This window comes from Leptopilina heterotoma, unplaced genomic scaffold (genome assembly GCF_015476425.1).
Source record: "Leptopilina heterotoma isolate Lh14 unplaced genomic scaffold, ASM1547642v1 Lhet_36, whole genome shotgun sequence".
Taxonomy (NCBI): domain Eukaryota; kingdom Metazoa; phylum Arthropoda; class Insecta; order Hymenoptera; family Figitidae; genus Leptopilina; species Leptopilina heterotoma.
The window spans coordinates 676,018-697,909 of NW_025111040.1; the positions used below are offsets into that span (position 1 = coordinate 676,018).

Sequence of the window (21,892 nt, forward strand, 5' to 3'; positions counted from 1 at the left end):
ATCAACAGAAACTAAGTTGGTCCATTAAAAATCTTTACTGACTTTTCCTCAATATTTTTTTTTCTTTTGTATTATTTGCTTTTCGTCTATTCTTTCTTTTTTTCCTCGTGGTAATTGGCGTATATCAATAGCGACTGACACCTAGAACGGCAAATGCATTCCCGTTTGTTTGATTATTTAGCGAGTGAAAGGCGACGAAACGCAATAAATCAATGTTTCCAGGAACAATAAAATTTATTTATTTCTTATGAAACGTCAAATCAACTTTTTTTTCTATTTACTCTGTTCTAATATTGCATTGTTTTTTCTATTTTTTCAAAAGCTGTCAACTTTGTACAAAAAAAAAAAAATATATATATATATATATATATGTACCTACAAAATTTAACTCAAAACTTTTTGAAAATATTTCTTTTATTACTTTCTTTTATTTTTTTGTTATTACTAAACAAATTTTTATAATTTTTGTTTTTAGTTCCAGTTTCATTGGTACCAATAACTTTTATCAACAATATTTTTTTCATATAACTAACAAAATAATAATAAAATATAGTAATAATAATATATTATTAACGAAAATTAAAATTAGTTACCTGTACAATTAATAATAATTAAATTAATAACCTTTTTATTTTAACTTTCTTGATTAAATTATAATTTACAGACATTGTGAAAATTTAACGTAATAAATGGACAATGTTATCTTTTTTTCCATTACTTTTTTCCTCTCCATTTAAGAAATGGAAGATAAGAATAAAAATTTTCATCGCTTTTTTATAATTGAACAATATTTCTTAATTAATTGCACTTTAGCTTCTCTATGTAAATTTTTATTGAAATTCAGTATCAACGATAATGTCACTTTTTCAGATAAATTTTTTATTTCACGTTAACATTATTACTTTTCTTACACAATAGCCTTTAATTACTTCTGTTAGAAATAAATTTCTAACAAAAAATTATTTTTAAAAAATAACACAGTTAAGAAAATAGAAAACAAATAAAAAAATTTAAAAAGATAAAAAAAAACATACAATAAAATGTAAATAAAGAAAAAATAGAATTTAAATAAGTAAACAAAATAAAATTATTTAAAATATAAAAAAAATGTAAAATATTTTTTATTAAAAAGATACTTAAATTTATAAAAAAAACATTTTCCATGATTTTCTTCAAAAAAAGAAGAAAAAATTGTTATTAAATTATTAAAATGCTGATAAAGTGTTTTCTCTACTTCTTTCATGAAAATAGGAGCAAAAAAAAAGAAGAAAAAAAATCAGGAAATGATTGTCCGTGCAGAAATAAACTTTAAAAATCACTGGCACGTAAAAATGCCTAGAAAAGCAAGTCTCGCGTAAAAGTATGTGGAGAAATATTGAGTATAAAAATAAAGGCAAAAGGTAGATTACTTCACAATGAGCTATAAACGTTAGTTCATGCAGAATATTATCCATCTTTCAACATCAACAATTAAAAATTTAAAAGGTTCTCTGATTAAAAAAATTTGCAAATAAAATTCTTTCTAAAGATTTCGTTTCTTTAAGAAAATTAGGATAGTGGAATTTTTAATATTATTTTTGCAAAAAAAAATTTTTATCAGTGCTAAGATTACCATTAAAATTTTTTCTATAGTTAGTGGAAGGAAATTTTTGGTACTATTAGTAGTAACAAAAGAATTGCTGCAATTATTTGGTAAAAAAAATTTTGCTACCAATAATTTTTAATACTAATATTGTTGCTGCGAATTATTTTTACCAACCACTTCTGTTACTAACAATGTTAGTAGCAATCATTTTTGTTACCAATAATGTTAGTAACAATTATGTTTGTTAACAATATTGTTAGTACCAACAATATTTTCTACTAATATTGTTGGTACCAATAATTTTTGTTACCAATCCAGTTGGTAATAAACATTTTTTTTTGACAATATTGTTTGTGCTAATCATTTTTGTTACCAATCTTGTTGGTACCAACAATTTTTGTTATCAATATTGTTGGTACCAAGAATTTTTGTTATTAATATTGTTGGTACCAAGAATTTTTGTTACCAATATTGTTGGTACCAATAATTTTTGTTAGCAATATTGTTGGTACCAATAATTTTTGTTACCAATATTTTTGGCAACAAACATTTTTTTTGACAATATTGTTTGTGGTAATCATTTTTGTTACCAATATTGTTAGTACCAATAATTTTTGTTACCAATATTGTTGGTAACAATTATTTTTGTTGCCAATATTGTTGGTAACAATTATTTTTGTTGCCAATATCGTTTGTATTAATCATTTTTGTTACCAATATTGCTGGTAACAATTATTTTTGTTACCATTATTGTTGGTACCAATAATTTTTGTTATTAATCTTGTTGGTACCAAACATTTTATATGACAATTTTCTTTTCTAAAAATTACTGTTACCAATATTTTTTTGTATAAATATTGTTGGTACCAATCATTTGTTGTAACTAATATTGTTGATAGTAATTATTTTTGTTAACAGTATTGTTGGTATGAATAGTTTTTTCTATCAATATTGTTGGTACAATTTATTTTTGTTGCCAATATTGTTGGTACCAATAATTTTTGTTACAAATATTGTTGGTACCAATCATTTTCCATCAAAAATTTGTGCTGTTACAAAATATTGCTAACAAAATTGCTGGTACCAACAATTTTTGCTACTAAAATTATTACTAGTGTAATAATATTTAATAAATTTAATAACAATATTCATAATAATAATATAATTAGTAATAATAATTAATAATTATTATCTTTTTATCATTGTTTTATTAGAAATATGTTAATTTAATTCGGGAATTGTCAAGAAAATGAAGCAAAAATAAAAAAAGAAACTTAAGTATATAGACTGAAAGAAAAGGAATAAAAGAGGTGAAGAGTAAAGAATGGGTCAAACAATAAAACCGTCGAGTGCGAGGACGAGATAAGGCGATGTCAAAGGAGAGAGATTGTAACGGCACAATAGAATGAAGAAGCGAAAACTTGCTTTTATACTATAGAAAACTGGACTCCGTATGATGGAGAGGGAGCGTACAAGTTGGAATCTACGAAAACTATGAAAACCCCATCAATGTGACATTGACAAATATCTTTTCTATAACGAAAAACATTTCCCGAGAACAAAATGAAAGAGAAAAAAAAAAGAAATGAGAAACACAACTTTTCTTCCTTTAATCAAAAATTGTTTTCCTCTTTTAATAAAAGAATTTTTCATTCAATAGAATGACGAGCAAAAAAATGAATATATGATAAATGAACAAAACCGCAAACAATATTGGAACAAAAACTTTATCACTATTACTGAAAATTTACTCCAAGGAAAATAAATAATTTTTTGACAGAATTTTTTATTGTCTGTATTATTTTGTTTGTATTTTTTTCTCAGTATTTTTCAAAAGTTTTGAATAATTATAGAATTACGAAAATTGACGAACATCTTGTGATTTAATTCTCCACTTGCGAACGCCAAGGTCACCGCTAGATGGCAGTTTAGTTTTTTCTTGGAATTTCTTCTGCCACCTGGTGGTGACCTTGGCGTTCTCAAGTGGAGAAATTAAATCACCATTTCTTTATTTCTCAACAACTTTTTTTATACTAAATAAAATGAAAAAAAGTTATTGTGGAAATAATTAAAATTCTCCTTCAGTAAAAACTAATTTTTTAATTTCCTAATAAAATAAAAAAAACTTAATTCTTTTTTTTTAATTAAAAAAATGATTCGCAATTTTTCAGACAAAATAAAAAATCGTCAGTAAAGATAGGAATGAAGATGAGAAAAAAAAGTGAATGAGAGAAAGAGATAAAAAAAAACAAAGAAAAAAAATAGCGTAGAATCCAAAAATAAAAAGTGGAGAGAAAGAGGAAGCAGGGAAAACGGAAGCTGGATGAATTCCGGTCGACCGGTCGTCGACCACTGGTATTTGGAGAAGCTGGACTTTGTTAGCCTCGACTCGACGTTTACTCTAGCCCCATCGATCACTGAACGTTAAGCTGCGCCTCATAAATCGCGACGTCGCAGGCGATTGTTTCGCGTATTGCGGATTAGTTTCATCGCACTCGGCTTAAATTGTGCCGAGAGATTCGCGATTTCCGATTCCCCTACAGCTATACATCCATTCCATCACTTCAACTATCGATGCACAATTTTTCTACTCTCTCTCACTCTCTCTCTCTCTCTCTTCTAGAGCCTCATCTCGAAAAACTTTTTTGCATATCAATGCTTCAACCCCCCGCTACTACTCCACAATCCAAATTTTATCTCTCATGTGAACGGCTCTGTGAAAATTTTTCACTATACACCTCACATATTTATTCACGGATTGTAATTTTAGCGCATGCAAAAAATTTAGAAAAAAATAAAAAAGGGAAAATAAAAAACAAATAGTAAGAAAAAAATGTGAGTGAAATTTTTGAGACTAATATTGTTTGTACCAAACATTTTTGTTACGAATAACATTGGTACCAATCATGTTTGTTACTAATGCTTTTGGTACCAACCACTTTTGTTATCAACAATGTTAGTAGCAATCATTTTTGTTACCAATATTGTTGATAATAATCGTGTTTGCTACTAATGTTTTTGGTACCAATAATTTTTGTTACCAATATTATTGGTACTAACTATTTTTGTTATCAATATTGTTGGTAGAAATCATTTTCGTTACCAATATTGTTGGTACCAATAATTTTTGTTACCAATCTTGTTAGTACAAAATTTTTTTTTATATTATTGTATGTATTAAAAAAATTTTGTTACCAGTATGTTGGTACTAGTAAATTTGTGTACCAATATTGTTGGTACCAATCATTTTTGTTAACAATATTGTTTGTACTAATCATTTTTGTTACTAATATTGTTGGTACCAAAAAATTTTGTTAACAATATTGTTTATACTAATCATTTTCGTTACGAATATTGTTGGTACCAAAAATTTTTGTTACAAATTTTGTTTGTACTAAGAATTTTTGTTACAAATTTTGTTGGTACCAACAATTTTTGTTATCAATATTGTTGGTAGGAATCATTTTCGTTACCAATATTGTTGGTTACAATATTTTTTGTTACAAATATTATTGGCTTTATTTCTATTTGTTATCAATATTGTTGGTACCAGTTATTTTTATAACAAACATATTGCTGGTGCCAATAATTTTAGCTAATAATATTCTAGCACTAATAATAATTTATACTACCAATATTTTTGGTATAAATATTTTTTTTGTACCAAATTTTGGTACTAATACTTCTTGATAAGAATAAGTTTTACAATCAAAATTGTTGGTACCAGTCATTTTTGATACCGATATTGATGGTACCAGTTTTTTTAATTTTATTTTCATTATTTTTGAACGATTTGCTTTTGTTACTAAAATTTTTTGGTATCAATAATGTTTATTATTAATTTTACAGAAAATTAATTGAACAATAAATAAATATTTTTATACGACTAAGTATTGTTAATATTAAATATTGTTACAATTAAATGAAATCTAGAAATTAAAAAAAGTTTTAGGGAACATATTAAAATGTAATTTTTGCGCCGTATGTCAATAGATAATAGTATATTGATTTGGGATACTTAAGGTATATAATTAGTCAAATTAGAAACTAATCACAAGGCACGTATTCAAATGATGCAATTAATCGGGAATCGATTAGCCTACATATATACAGACATGAATTCCGAAGTATGAAGGTATTTATATTGAAAGGACTCGATAGGTCAAGGTCAAGGGGAAGTCATTCCGCAACGGAAAGACCCGAGGGTAGAATATTTCCTCCAAGGCTACGCTCTTGATAGAGAAAATTCGTTACAAATTTGCGATTATATAGCTAAAAATAAGCGTACAAAAAGCAATAAATTTTATTCGACAAATAAATCGTTCTCAAACTTTCACTTCCTTACAAAATAAATTTCCAACTTAGAATAATCAATTATATTTTAACCAAATATTGTTGGTACCAACAATTTTTTATTACCAATATTGTAGGTACTAATTTTTTTTATCACCAATATTGTTGGTTAAAAAATTTTTTTGTTTATATTGTAGGTATTAATAATCTGAGAATCTTTTTTCACCAGTTATTTTTGTTACCAATATTGTTGGTACCAATAACTTTTTCTACCAATATTATTGGTACTAATAATTTTCGTTACTAAAATTTTGATACCAAATATTTTGTTGCCAATATTGTTTGTATTAATCATTTTTGTAATAAATATTGTTGGTACCAATAACATTTTCTGCCAATATTGTTGATAACAATAATTTTTTTTGTCAATGCTGTTGATACCAATTATTTTTGTTACTAATATTATTGCTACCAATCGTGTTTATTACTAATGTTTTTCGTACGTATCATTTTCGTTACCAATATTGTTGCTAACAAAATTTTTTTTTATCTAAATTGTAGATACTAATAAATTTTTATATCAATATTGTTGTTACAAATAATTTTTGTTACGAATATTGTTGGTACCAATAACTTTTCTACCAATATTATTGACATTTAAAATTGTCTTTACCTAAAACGTTGTCACCAGATATTTTGTTAATAATATTATTGGTACCATTAACATTTTCTACCAATATTGTTTGGTATCAATAATCTTTCTTACCAATATTGTTAGTACCAATAATTTTTCTTCACAATATTGTTGGTAGCAATAATTGTTGTTACCAATATTGTTGGTAACAATCGTGTTTGCTACTAAAGTTATTGGCATCGTTCATTTTTATTATTAATATTGTTGGTACCAATCATTTTTGTTACTAATATTGTTAGTACCAATAATTTTTGTTACCAATCTTGTTGTTACGAAATTTTTTTTTTTACAATATTATTTGTACTACAAATTTCTGTTACCAGTATTTTTGGTACTAATAAATTTTGTTACTAATATTGTTGGTACCAATTATTTTTGTTGACAATATTGTCTGTACTAATTATTTTTGTTACGAATATTGTTGGTACCAATAACTTTTTCTACTAATATTGTTGGTACCAAGAATTTTTATCATTGAAATTGCTGGTACCAATCATTTTCATCATCAATATTGTTTGAACCAGTAATGTTCAACATCAATATTGTTACCATTATTTTTAGTATCATTCAAATTATCAATAACAATATATTTTAAAATAAGTTAAAACCAGGTCAGAAAATCTGAAATGAACCCTCCTTTTAATTTAATCACAACATTAAATAAAGAACACCAGACAAAATAGCAACACATCGATAAATTCCAGTTCTTTTTCATTAACAATTAAAATAAATTTCTATAAATAAAACAAAATAGCCTATCCACTGTTTTTAAAATAAGTTTATCGAACTCTCTTTCTCTGTAGGACAAGTATAAGATTCTATATTTAAATCAAGAACATATACAGTATTGATCGAGTCTATTCTTTTCGTTTATAGAGTTGGATATTTTTAAACCCACCTACAATTATAAATATAAATTTATATTTGGAAATAATGTCATGTACGTGTTTCTCTCTTTAAAGATGACGACAACAACGATCACTCAATATGAGTTGCAAACTGTTAAGGAGAAAAAGGAAAATTCAGACATTGCTGTCGAAGATACACCACAACTAAAATCTCACGATGCACAGCAACCACTTATTTGGCGCAACATCATTGGCATTGCAATTTTACATATTTTCGGTGTCTATGCATTTGCGACTAGTTGCACGCAGGCAAAATTGGGAACCTGGATATTTAGTGAGTATATTTTGAAAATATAACTTTTCCTAAAAAGTAGAGAACTGTTTCAATTTTTTTGTACTGAAAATACTTTCCACATAAAGAAAAGGAAATAAAATAAATAAAATAATTAAAATAAAATATATTCTCGTTAGGAAAGAAATATTAAAAGTCTTTCTAACTTTCTTGGAGTTATTTTTCTCAATAATAAGTCAAAAAGAATGTTCGCTCATTAAAATTAATATTTTTTAAATAATATATTTTATTTTTTTATTTTGAATAATGAATGTAATGAATAATTGTTCTTTTGGCATTTAATTAATTTTTTAGGAATAATTTTTGTTATTGAGGGGGAGAAAAAAGAAAGAGGAAATCTATTTTGAAATAACATATTATCCAATTACTTCTGTATATCCAATGATTTGATAAATTGGATGAGATTACTTAATTGCTCTGTCAACCTGGAGAATATTTAGTGCCCTTATTTTATGACAAATGATCTTCTGAGGTTCGATTATGTAATTTTATTTCTACTTTCATTTTCACTTTCATTTTTACTTTTATAGATTTTTGTTTTTAGTTTCATTATTATTTTGACAGATATTTATTTTCATTTTATTTTTACAATAGAAGATTTTAATTTCTTTTGTTATTTATTTTCATTTTCATATTTACTTTTACATTAATTTTTACTTTAATATCTTTTTATTTTAGAAGACTTTTATTTTCATTTTCACTTTCATTATTGCTTTCATAAATTTTTATTTTCACTTTATTTTTACTACAGAAGATTTTTAATTTTCCTGATATTTATTTTTATTTTCACTTTGACTTTAACTTTTATAGATTTTTATTTTCATTTTATATTTACTATAAAAAATTTTTATATTTTCTGAACTTTATTTTAATTTTTACTTTAATTTTTTTTATAGATGTTTACTTTTACTTTCATTTTTACTTTGATATATTTTTATTTTTATTCTTACTTGAAAATGTTTTTATTTACCCTGATATTTACTTTTATTTTCATTTTCACTTTCATTTTTACTTTTATTTTTACTTTTCCAACTTTTCCATTTTATTTTTATTTTCGCTTTTACATATTTTCCCTTTCAATATGACTTTAAAAAATATTTATTTTCATTTTTTGCTTACAATTTTCTCTTTGAACCATTTTTTAACTTTTACATTAGTCAGATTTTTATTTTGAAAAAAAATCTATCAAAAAAAAAGAGAATATATAAATGTAAATAAATATCAGCAAAATTAAAAATCTCTAAACGGAAAAATGAAAAAATATCAAAGTGAAGGAAGCAGTGAAAGTAAAAAATAAAAAATCTGTAAAAAGAAAAAGTAAAAATTGAAACCGAAAGTGAAAAAAACTAAATGAAATTACACCATCGCCAAATAAAATTAAAATCACTAACCAAAGAATTGTTTTAAACTTAAATTTCTCTTCACATGCAAACCATTTATAATATTGAAAAAGTAAATCGTCACCTTCTCTTCAGAATATTATTATTGAAATTATTTGTCAGCAGTAGGAGAGATAGAAATTTTTGCATTATATAAAAGTACTTGAACATTTGAAAACACAGTGTGCTCCTTTTTTTTTTTAATTTTGAACCAAGAAAGAAAGTCTCTCGACGATTGGAATAAGGTATAATAATAGATGAAAATTTTTGGTCGATTTCTCTCTGATTTTTCAAGAACATTATTTGAATTGAATTGGAGCGTTAGATATAAGTATGGAATAGGATGCTACTGCAGCTTCTGTGTTTCCCAGACTATATTTTTCTCTCCTTCTCTCAGGCTGTTTTTTATTCACCTCATCTAACTCTGTTTCTCGACTCGTAGTTGTTGGCACGATGCCAGTGGTCGAAAGTTGAAACACGACATGAATATGTACCCTTCGATAATTAAGGGAACGCCGACTTGACCTCGATCGATTTTCGATAATCGTCAGTACGGTAATTACCACCTCGCCATTGCTGATTCGACATGCTTGAAGGTCCTTCGCACCATCACTGATAAGGATTATTATGGACCACATAGATCGTGCACCCTCCCTTCATCCGTTTACCTCCATAATCATATAATGACTGTACAAATATCCTACACTTGCTATATTGATGTTTGCCTACTTTTTTTGCGCCTTCTTTTTTTACCCACATTTATTTAGCTTTTATCTTCGTTTATAAATTCCCGGCGGAATAACTGGAAATTAAAAATTTATCCTAACTCGATTCTACCTCTTTTGCCCCTCTATTAACTGGGAGCTTTGTTTTTTGATAGAATTCTAGACTAAAAACGTTGATACTAATTATTTTAGTCACCAATATTGTTGACAACAATCATTTTTATCACAAATATTGTTAATAAAATAATTTTTTTGTACCAATATTGTTGGTACCATTAATTTTTCCACAAATATTGTAACTTTTGTTACAAATAATTTATTCTACCAATATTTTTGGTACCAATAATTTTTCTTACCAATGTCTTTTTCCACCAATATACTTAGTATCAATAATTTTTGTTACCAATAACTTTTCCTACCAATATTCTTGTTACCAATAATATTTTTACCAATATTGTTGGTACCAATAATTTTTTTACCAATGTAGTTAGTATCTAAAATTTTTTTTTACCAATAATTAGTTCTATCAGTATGGTTGGTACTAATAATTTTTTTTATAAATATTATTTGTTGTAAGTATTTTTGTTAGCAATATTGTTGGTACCAATCATTTTTGTTACAAATATTCTTGGTACAAATAATTTTTTCTATCAATATTGTTGGTACCACTAATTTTTGTTACCAATACTTATTGAATCAATCATTTATGTCATCAACATTGTTGGTACGAATATTTTTTGTTACTAACATTGTTTGCACTAATAATATTTGTTACAAATAATTTTTCTTTTTACCAATTTTTTATTCTGCCAAATTTTATATTCTTTTTTTTTCTCTTAATAAAGGGTAAATTTTGTAAACCCGTTTATATGAAATAAATAAATAAATAAATAAATATTCTTGGTACCAAAAATTTTTTATACCAATAACTTTTCCTACGAATATTGTTGGTACCAATAATTTTTTTTATTAATATTTTTTGTTAGCAATATTTTTATTACCAATATTCTTGGAACCATTAACTATTTTTACAAATATTGCTGGTACCACTCATTTTTGTTACCAATACTTTTGAATCAATCATTTTTGTCATTAATATTGTTGATACCAATAATAATTTTTTTGCCAATGTATTATTAAAAGTTAGTATTAAAAAGACATTTTTCTGTTTTTAAATCTTTCTTTTAATGCAATTATTTTCTGTTTCTCAATTTCATGAGATGAGAAAAAAAAGTTTAGAAATGTTTGTAATTTTTTCTAAAAGATGAAACGTGAGTAATACGACGCGTGTTATGTGGCGAAACGATATATAAATATATGCGAATCAGGTGCGAGATTCGTTGAAATTTTAAAAGCGACCTTTTGAGATGCGGGTTACGTTTTAAGGAAAATGCGAGACCACTTCGCATTTCGAGCTGAGTGCTCCCTCAAATTCAAAATTTAAATAGAACTTTTTACCTCGCCTTTGCCTCTCGTCAATATTTATTCTCTGAATATTGACTAATCTTTTTTCCTCCCCTCCATGAAAAAAGAAAACAAATACAAAAAAGTCCGGAAAAAGAAATAAAGAAGACAAAAAAATGTAAAAGGGAAGAAAAAACAAAACAAAAAAAAAGAAAAAGAAGAAAAAACCGAAGAAGCAAAGAAAAAAGAAGGGTTTTTGTTACAATTATTGTTGGTACCAATAATAATCACTGACGACATTTTTGATACCAATAATTTTTGCTATCAATGTATTTGGTACCAACAATTTTTGCTACCAATATATTTGGTACCAACAGTTTGTTTTTTTGTTAATCATTTTTTTGGTACCATTAATATAATATTGTTGGTACCAGTCGTTTTTGTTACCAATATTTTTGGGACCAATAATTTTCGTTGTCAATTGTTGTGGTAATAACAATTTTTGCTACCAATATATTTGGTACCAACAGTTTGTATTTTTGTTAATAATTTTTTTGGTACCATTAATTTAATATTGTTGGTACCAGTCGTTTTTGTTATCAATATTTTTGGGACCAATAATTTTTGTTGTCAATTGTTGGTACCAGTAATTTTTTGTTACTAATATTTTATTAGTCTCAACAATATTTGTAACAATATTGTTGGTATCAATAATTTTTCTTACAAATTTTGTTGGTGCCAATCATTTTTGTTACCAATATTGTTGGTACCAGTCATTTTTTAATACAAATATTGTTGGTACCAGTCATTTTTATTACCAATATTGTTGGTACCAATCATTTTTCATACCAATATTGTTCATATGAATACCTTTTTCTACCAATATTGATTCTTAACAATCAGTTTTGTTATCAATATTGTTTGTACCAATAATTTTTGTTATAAATATTGTTGGTACCAGTCATTTTTGTTACAAATATCGTTGGTACCAATAAATTTTGTTTCTAATATTGTTGGTACCAGTCATTTTTGTTACCAATATTGTTAGTACTAATAAATTTTTCTGACAAATGTTTTAATACTAATAATTCTTCCTAAAAAAATTTTTGGTTTTAATTCTTTTTTGTACTAAGTAGTAAATACCACGTTTCAAGTATCACTTCGTTTTATTATTTTTCGTTTGATTATTTTTTTGTGACCATTATTGTTGACACTAATAAAAAAATTAGAAAAGAAAACAAAATTCAAGTAAATAATTACCGTTTTTTTTACAGTAAAAAGTGTGTAATTTTTTTTTCTTGTAATGATTTTCAAGTGGAATGAGAAAGAGACAGAGAGACTTGACAGGAAAGATAAAAAATTAGTCCACTTGACACTATCGAATGAAAGAATATTGCTGATGGAGAAAAATCAAGTGCACTTACCTCTGTGTCGAAGGTCGGAACAGAAAAAGCAGCCCTCGAGACAATATTCCTTTCCGTGAGCAAACAAAACTCCCATCGATAAAGTTTCTGCAAAAAGAAAATAACAAAATATTATTAGAACATAAAAATAAAAATTTTCACATGATATATCGGAAATATTTCTTTTTAAATGAACAATTTCATTTTTCTCTCTATTCAATATTTTATATGATAACTGTAAAGCAACTGAACTTTTTCTTTTTTTTTTTTTTGCTTTTCATTAATTTCCAGTTAGATAATTATTATCATTAAAATCGTACAAGAAAAATTACTTTAACTTTTATTTCCACTTTAATTTTAATTTTCACTCTCACTTTCACAGATTTTTATTTTTACTTTCATATATTTTTATTTACACTTTCGATTTTATTTTCACTTTGAAAATAAAAATTTATCAAAGTAAAAATAAAAATCTATCTAAGTAAAAATAAAAATCTATCAAACTAAAAATAAAAATCTGTTAAAGTAATAGTGAAATTAAAAGTCAAAGTAAAAATAAAATTAAAAAATCCACTCCAAAAATATTTTTTTTAATAAAACTTCTAAATCCACTTCTGAATACATTTTTTTTCGAAACAAAACTTCTAAAAAAGTTTTCTTTTTTGTAAACAGCTTATAGAAAAGTTTCTCTATTTTTTTGAAAGTATACATATGAAAAATTCAGTTATTATTATATCCACTTTAGAAGAATATAGAATTAAAATAATGACACACAAGCCAAATATTATCAGTAATGGCATAATAAAAAGTTTTAAATATTCTTTTTACGTAGTTTAATTTGATCAAGTTGAGATTTTCAGTTTTATACTTTCTTTTAGGTCCACTATACGGTATATCAGCGGGCTTAGGTATCACGGCTGGGGCTCATCGTTTATGGGCTCATAGAAGTTACTCTGCAAAGTTACCGCTCAGAATATTTCTCGCTTATCTGTATTGCATGGCAGGTCAGGTAAGAAATCTTCATAAATTACTTTTTTCTCTTTTTTACGATTCACGAATTAAATTTAAGTTTGCACACATATTAATGATATGGGCGCAATGAATTGTTTTCTCTTAGCTCTAAAAAAAAAGAAGAGGGGAAAAATTACTATTAAAAAAAACTACCAAAAACCTCCTATTAAATAATACTAAAAAAAGAAAATACTACAAAAAATACAATTAAAATTTAAAAAATATAATTAAAGTTAAAAAAAATTATTACATAACAATTTTCACATTTCAAATTATTATTCAGTGCAAACTTGAATTAGTGAGGAAACTAAAAAAATATATGGGAATTTTCTCTCCGACTTTCTTCTTTAATTAACTTTTAGCTTATTTAAACTTTTCACATTAGAGTTCGAAGGTTTTCAAAATAAATATTATTGATCGAAAAATAGCGAATTAAAAAAGCAAATTTCGTTACGACTTTAAGGCGTACAGGAAGTAGACTTGGACAATTCAAAAAAGAAAAATAACTAATTTTATTGTCTAAATTTTATTAGTTAATATTTAATTTTTATTAACCATTGTGGTATTATATGGAAAAAATTTAAAAAAGTTAAATTTTATTAAAATCAATTCAAAACAAAATCGAATTTTTGGAAAATAATTGAAAAATAAACGAAAAAGTTTTACAAAACGGAGTTTGGACTTTTTTCTCCTAGGGGAAAAAACGATACTTTTCCACTTGTGGTCAATGAGAATATTTCATTTCCAAGTCGAAAACAAACCACTTTTCCAACTAGTGGTTAAAAGTACTGTTTTTTGCTAGAAAAAAATAAGACACTTTACCCACTATAGTGGAAAATACTACACTTTTCCCACTAATAGACAATGAGGATATTTTATTTACAAGTCGAAAACAAACTAGTGGTCAAAAGTACCGGTTTTTTTTGCTAGAGGAAAATAAGACACTTTTCTAACTAGTGGTCAAAGCAGTGTTTTTCCCCTAGTGGAAAAAGTGACCCTTTTGTCCTCTTGTGAAGAAAAACTCTCCAAATAAGTCGAAATACGATCCTCACCGTCACGATACAACTTTGACGCTCAAAAAAGTCGTTTTATTCAATATTAAGTATAAAACATTTTATTTTTTAAATTTTATTAGCTACATTACTAACAATACACGAGTGAGAAAGTCGTCTTTTTCGAAAATAAGTAAAGCCTTTTTTGAAAATAATTGAAAAAGTAAAAAAAATGTCAAATAATCGAAGACTTGAAAAAGAAAAACCGCTGAAACAGGGTGTTAGAAATAATCCCTTTATTTAAACTCAATATAAAGAGTTTTCTTTTTTTTCAAAAAAAAAAAAAAAAAAAGTAAATTTAACTTGGAAAAAAGCAAACGATAACAATGTGATTTGGTGCCTTTTTGTCGATTCAAACTTGAGCAATAAAAATCAACCAAGGGAAAAATGTGTCTCGATACAAGTCTCTCTTTTTCCTTCTTTCTCTCTCTCGAATGGCCCCTTATCCACTTCTTTCCCAAGAGAGAGGAAAAGCCTTAAGCCAAAGCGAAGTACTTCTTAACGCTTGGGCTCTTTCTCTCTCAATCTTTTTCTTCGTATCTTTCTCTCATGACGTTGCTTTTTGGTACCGCCCTAGTTTCTGTTTCTGCAGTGAAGAAAATGTTGAAGGTCTTACTTCCCTTTACGATTCGAGTCATCTTATAGGAAACCTCCCCCCAATCTCTTACCTAAAGAATTCATTTTAACACACTGCGTCACATACATGTACCTATCTACTAGGGCACGTATTTACTTTAAACAATTTCCGTCGTTAAATCACGAACTCCAGTAGTGGAAAGTCGTTGAGAAAAGAAGTGAATTGGGAATTTGTTTAAAAGCAGTCATGCGAATTTAACGACTCCATCCTTTTATCCACTATAAAAATAAACTTAACTCAACATGTTCTACTTTTAAATTAATTCCAACCGTATTGATTAGAAATTGCTTTTTTATTTCTTACTTAAGAATTTAAAGTTTGCTTCAATTTTAAAATATTTAAAAATATTTTTAAGTGCTTTCGCTAATACCTTTCTTTACAATAAGTTTATAAATTTATTAGAATTTTTTTTTAATTTAAGAGATTTATTATTTTTCTGATTGACTCTTTAACTAATTCACTGGCGAGGCGTTTCAAATGGTGTTCCTTCTGCTGTGGCTGAGAATTAATTTAAAAATAGAACAAAAAAAGAATCACTTCGAAAAATAATTGCAATTAAAAAAAATATTGTTGACGTTTAGAAACGAACCGTAGGAGAATATTGCAGAGTATGACTAGAGGTACTCTCTGCGCTCCGTATTTATACTGCCGGAGGTGCGACGTAGTGGGGAGAGCGCGCTGATTGGTCTTCCCCCCTCACAGCGCGCCACGGACTTATCACAGTCACTCCCTCCCCACCACAATCGTTCCGAAATCGTATATAAAGAGCGTTGGGGAACTGCAAACCTCACTCAAGACTCGACCACCAAATCGCAATACAAATAATTTTTTTCCAATCGAAAAGAAATTCATTCATTTTTAACTCGAATTAATATTCGACAATTAATAACCAAATATCAATTTGTGTTCAATTAAAAAAGAAAATTAGACCTAGAAATAAATAGCCATTTTTATTTCCTAAGCTATTTGAATAAAATTTCTTCTCACTCAATCAGATTCGAAAGATTCTAGGGACTTGGTACTATTTACCTTGATGTTAATGCTCTCTTCCCTTTCGTCTCGAGATAAACCTTTCTAAGAAAGATTTTACAAGTGTATGGAGAATACAATTCTATCTTCAGCACTACTTGAACATCTCTCGAAGCCTGTCGAGTTTGTGTTACTTCCTCTATTACTCTACTTTCAAGTTCGTCGACTGAGAATTCCCTTTATTCTGAATCTTAACAACTCACTGTGGAACAAAACTACCATTTTACAACTTTTTTTTCTCCTTCCTCTTCTGCTTTTCACTGCATGTAATTTTCAACAAGTTCGAATTATATTTTTTCCCTTTATCAAGCATGGGATACATTTCCCAGTAAGAAGAAAGAGAAAGAATTATAGAATTTTGCTAGAATGATTATTGAGCTTAAGGGACTATTGATACATTTTGACAGATTTTAGACCTCACAGGATTATTGAACCAAAAAAAGTAATTATTAACATAAAATTGAAATACAACTCAAAAAAGTAAAAATAATTAATGACACTTGCGACTAATTAGCTATTAGAGATAAATTAACAGTTATTAGAATTTATTATTAGTCACAAGTAAAAGAAACCACTTTTTTAGTAAACTAAGAAGTAAAAATAATTGACAGTGTCAAATACTCCAAGGCATGAAAAGATCAGGTTCAATATAACGATTTTGTATTAAAGTGGATTTAAAAACACGATGCCGAAAGTCGATTCGATGGTTTAGCGCTTTTTCTCCTTTTTCCTACTATCATGAGGAAGGTAGCCTTTCACTGTTCCCTCTTTCCCCATTCTGTCTCTCTTTCTCTCTCTCTCGATATTCTCTTCCTCTCTTCTCGTACCGTTTCTCAATCCTATATCTTCCATTAAATCCTGACTACTCTTCTTTATACTCTCTACCCCATGCGCAACCATTTCCGATTTGTTTTATTTTTCCCTCCTTTAACCCCCCGTTCTCGTCTTGGTTCGTACTCGATAATCGTTTTACCTCGAGAATTTCAGACAAAAAAAAGAAAAAAGGAGAAGGAAAGTATTAAAAAAAGAGTGCCTCTCGACGCTAACGATATTCGTACCTTAACGAACTTTTCCTGGATCTCCGTTACCTTCCCATTAGAGGGAACTCGGTTCACTTTTACATTGTACTTTCTTCTTTGAGATGAAATCCTTGATTCTATTTATAAAACTAGAAGTAATTTTCGATGATCACCGCAGTTTGCGTCAAAATTAGTGCTAATGAAGTTATCCCTAAAGCGGGAAAGATAGAATTTTGAATCTTAATGAAGGTGAATTAAGAATTTTTTTCTGCCGTACGATATCGACACTCTCTCTCTTTCTCCTTGGTGGGAATCTACTTTTAATCGACGCGGTAATCAATAAAAAGAGCTCGTACTCTTAGCAAAAAGATTCAAAATTATACTTCGTTTGCGAAAGTTAAGATACTTTTTACTAATTCTGTAGAATTTGCAGAATAGAAGAAAAAAATAAATAATTATCTTTCTGAAAGAAAATGAATAAAAACCGAAAGTTTGTGAATAATTGTAAACTTGTAGTGATTTGGGTAACGAACGGTTCGACCATTTTTGATCGAGTGATGATAGTGGGGAACGGGAGGCCCGTTATATAGTGGCGTCGGTACGGCGTGGTGGGGAGCTGAGCGCTCATTGGCTCTAGGCGGCTCATGCGCGCCACTGGCCAATGCGGACGCGCTGCCCCCACCACGGCGTCATTTCGGTTCGTATATAAACAGACGGAACTCATCATCATCGCTCATTCTAAATCTGCCGTCGCGTCGTCGTTTTTAATACGTAATTAAATCTCGTTCTTTCTTTAATATCCACTGTACGTTATAATCTTTTTCTTTACCGCTTTTTCGTTTTTCTTCTTCTCCTCTTTTCCACAACTTTAATTCCCTCTTCTAATGAAAATAAACTTAATTTAAATTTCCAAAATTAACAAGTTTAGATCTTGTTAATTTTCAGAAACTTAAATTATAAAAGACGAAAGTTCGTAATTTGTAACTACAAAAGACTATAGTAGTAATTAAAAGACAACTTCCAGTAATTAATAAATTGGAAACAAAACTATTTCTAAATGACTTTTTTTCCTCTTTTTCAAAACAACTTATTTTTGCTGAAAAGACTGAGGAAAGAAACGTACCTTAACAAGACCAATAAACGATCTTTTCATCAGTTTTTCTTTATTCCTATTTCTTCCAATTGCCGGCATTTCAAAGTTTTTCTCATTCTCCCCGAGCATCACGTGCTCTCGAAGGTCGTGTACAGCGTACGATATACAACTAAAATGGAGACTGAAACGGTGTAAATGGTAAAGGACGCCAGGAGGTAAACAGAGAGAGGGAGAGAATTTCAAGTGTTATCGTCGTATCCGACGTATATCGGAAATAGGGTAGCTGCAAATCGAACCGTACCTATACCAAGAACTCGAGTTGCGGTTTAGCTCTCGCAATTTCGCGACCTCGGGGTAAACAAAATATCTATATATTCACCTCACATGAAACTTCTTCTCATTCTAGCGCGTGCGCTACCTTTATTATACATGTCTTGTTCTCGACACTCTCCAATCGAACACGATTGAGTGGAGGGAGGGAGGGAAGAGATAGTGGAGCAGGGGGGACAGAAGAGCAACTTCCGTTTACGTAGTTTTACACAAAAATAAATGGCATTTATCAGTCAGACGATGCAATGTCGATTGGCATTTTTATATTGACTGTGGTCAGACAACAGTTGTCCGGCTTTTGAATTTTGACATTTCGTACAATTGACACATGTACACAATGAATTTTCTTCCATTGAATTTCGTGCAGCAAACTTCTTATTAAAAAAAAAATTCCTGATTGCACGAAAGTAACAAATTCTTTCAGAGATTTCGCAAAAAAAAAAATTGCGATAAAAAGAAATCGAATAATCCTTGTGGTCGATTTAATTTAGAGTCGAGAATTAAATAAATCCACTGGTTTGGAAAGAAAAATATTCTATTAATTAAATAAACATATTTTCTCGCGCGTGTTTTTTTTGCCCTCAAAATATATAAAGAGAATTAAATTATCTAAAGGATAGTGGTATTGTAAATATTTTTGTATGTATGTATATCTATCCTATTAAAATGCATGGTTGAAATTGAAACTCAGAAAGTGGAATGCACATATAAACCCGACTGTGAATTCTGTCTCGAATATTTTCCCTTTGTTTATATTTATATATTTATGGTTCATGAGCACATCTCCTCTTCTTCATTATGAATAACCATGCAAAATTTTGTTTCAGACACTTTACGTGCTTTTATTTTGAAGGAAAAAATATATATATAAATTTCCCTGGTGAATATAATTCCGAGGGATTGATAGAAATTTATAATTTTATTATGTTAATTAGAAAAAAATATTAATTAGGATAGGTTCAATCGCAGAATTAATCTACAATTAGATAGAAAGGAAAAAGAATGTTAGGGAATTTTGGGAAAAAGTTGTAGTGATTTTGGTAACGAACAGTTCGACTAATTTTTGGTTAAGTGATGATAGTGGGGAACGGGAGGCCCGTTATATAGTGGTGTCGGTACGGCCTGGTGGGGGACTGAGCGTTCATTGGCTCTAAGCGACACATGCGCGCGACTGACCAATGCGGACGCGCTGCCCCCACCACGGCGTCACTTCGGTTCGTATATAAACAGACGGAACTCATCATTATCGCTCATTCTAAATCTGCCGTCGCGTCGTAACTATTACTAAGTAATTAATTTATTATTTTGTTACCTTCTTATTCTCTTCTACTATCTTTTTTACCTTTTTTTACAATTTTATTCTTTTATACATTTTATCTATTCCTTTTAACCTTTTTCTAAAATACTTTTTACTGTTCTTAATCCCTTTTCTGTCTACTATTTTTGTATGCAAAAATCCGAAAGACATTCTTCTTTTCCTCAAAATCTTTTTCCAAATTTTGCCTCCGCAATTCGTTTTGCAGACTAAAAAATTTTCCCTCTCGCAAGACAAGAAATTTCGCTTAAGTAGCACAATTACCAACGTATATTGCGCACGTTGAGTCGAGATTATACCGCTATTAATCAAACAAAGACATATTTCAAAGTAATTTCTCGTCAAGACACGCCTAATGGAAAATTTAGCGCTTTAGTTTGGAAACTGGAAAGTTCCTTCTGGCGTGTGGCTGTTCTATCGAATAATACATAGGGGTAAAGGAATACGGCACTGTGAGAGAAGTGGAAATTCACCGAGTGTAGTATACTGACAATAGAATTTGTCGCGTTCTCTCCTTACCACTGGGAATCTTTTTCCCATATACTGTTTGGCGTAAATGCACTTTCTCGGTTTATTAGGGCATCGAACCAAGTCTTAGAACGAAAAGCGAAGGGGCTGGAGGGAGAGAAAGAGAGATGAAAAAAAGTGAGAGAAGGAAGGGATGATTCAAGTGGGTGGAAAAATCTACCAGAGAGACTCTTATAAGGGTCGTAGTAGATGCCGCGATGTCTGCCTCGAAACGAACCGACAATGGCAGAGAAAAAGGAGAAACTGCAAACGCTAACCAATTGAGAGAGAAAAGTTTCACCCAAAAGCAAAGGAGAACCATTCTCAATGAAAAACCCCTGGTTGTTAGTGCGGTTACATTTCTTTCGACCGCATTGCATTAGGAATAAATTTATCCCAAGGAAAAAAACAAAATTTAATTGGGAATTGATGGCAAATTTTATCAAAGTAGAAGAAGAAAAATAGAAAACGTGAAAACGATAGAAAGAAAGTCGAAATTTTATATAAAAATACTGGAAATACAAGATAAAGAAAACAATTTTTGTTAAAATACATAATATGCTAAACAAGAAATGCAATATTATTTAAAATAAATAAAAACAAAATGTCTTGAATGTGGAAAATCATCCAAAAAAGACAAAACACACAGAAAAAAGATTTATTAAATTCTAAAGCAAGAATTTGGAAAATTTATACCCGGCATATAAAATACTTTAATGTCTAAAGTTTTTGGAAACTAATATTTCTCTTTCTTCCTTTTTTCCCGTCTTTCAAAGTGGCTTTAAATAGCTTTCTTCTAACATCCTTATCTATCGATCCAAAGACTACAAAACTATTCTCAACTAGTAACGCTCGAAACAATCCCAATTTCTCACTACTTTTTTCTCTTCCTCTCTCTCTTTCTCTTTTTATTTTTTACCACTCTGGTGGATATAACAAAAAAAAAACTTCAACTATCGAAAAATTTCCAAATTAGGTTATAATTCTTCTAATTCAGACTTCGTATTCTATAATTAATTTTAAAAAAGTAGAAAATAGCAGCTTATAGACAGAAAAAGTAGTAAAAAAGTAGCTATTGAAAAATTAAACTTGAATTAATTTTTTTATAATTTCTTATTTACATTCAAAAATAGAATAATTTTTCAAAATAAATATTTAAATATAGGATTTATTTTGTCTACAGGAATTAAAATATTTTAAATGATTTCAATGTAAC

At 28.3% G+C, this 21,892-nt stretch overlaps 2 protein-coding genes across 2 annotated transcripts in view; one reads left to right on the top strand and one right to left on the bottom strand.

Annotated features, from left to right (window-relative positions):
• LOC122505523 (follistatin-related protein 5-like) overlaps positions 1–21,892 on the bottom strand; it is a 477,342-nt gene that overhangs the window by 329,926 nt on the left and 125,524 nt on the right. The window contains exon 3 of the mRNA XM_043617200.1: positions 12,705–12,791. The gene's annotated coding sequence lies outside the window, so the exon portion shown is untranslated. The remainder of the gene's footprint in view (positions 1–12,704; positions 12,792–21,892) is intronic.
• LOC122505529 (acyl-CoA Delta(11) desaturase-like) overlaps positions 1–21,892 on the top strand; it is a 63,672-nt gene that overhangs the window by 26,493 nt on the left and 15,287 nt on the right. The window contains exons 2-3 of the mRNA XM_043617211.1: positions 7,535–7,754; positions 13,562–13,692. Coding sequence (XP_043473146.1) covers positions 7,535–7,754; positions 13,562–13,692 — 351 coding nt within the window. The remainder of the gene's footprint in view (positions 1–7,534; positions 7,755–13,561; positions 13,693–21,892) is intronic.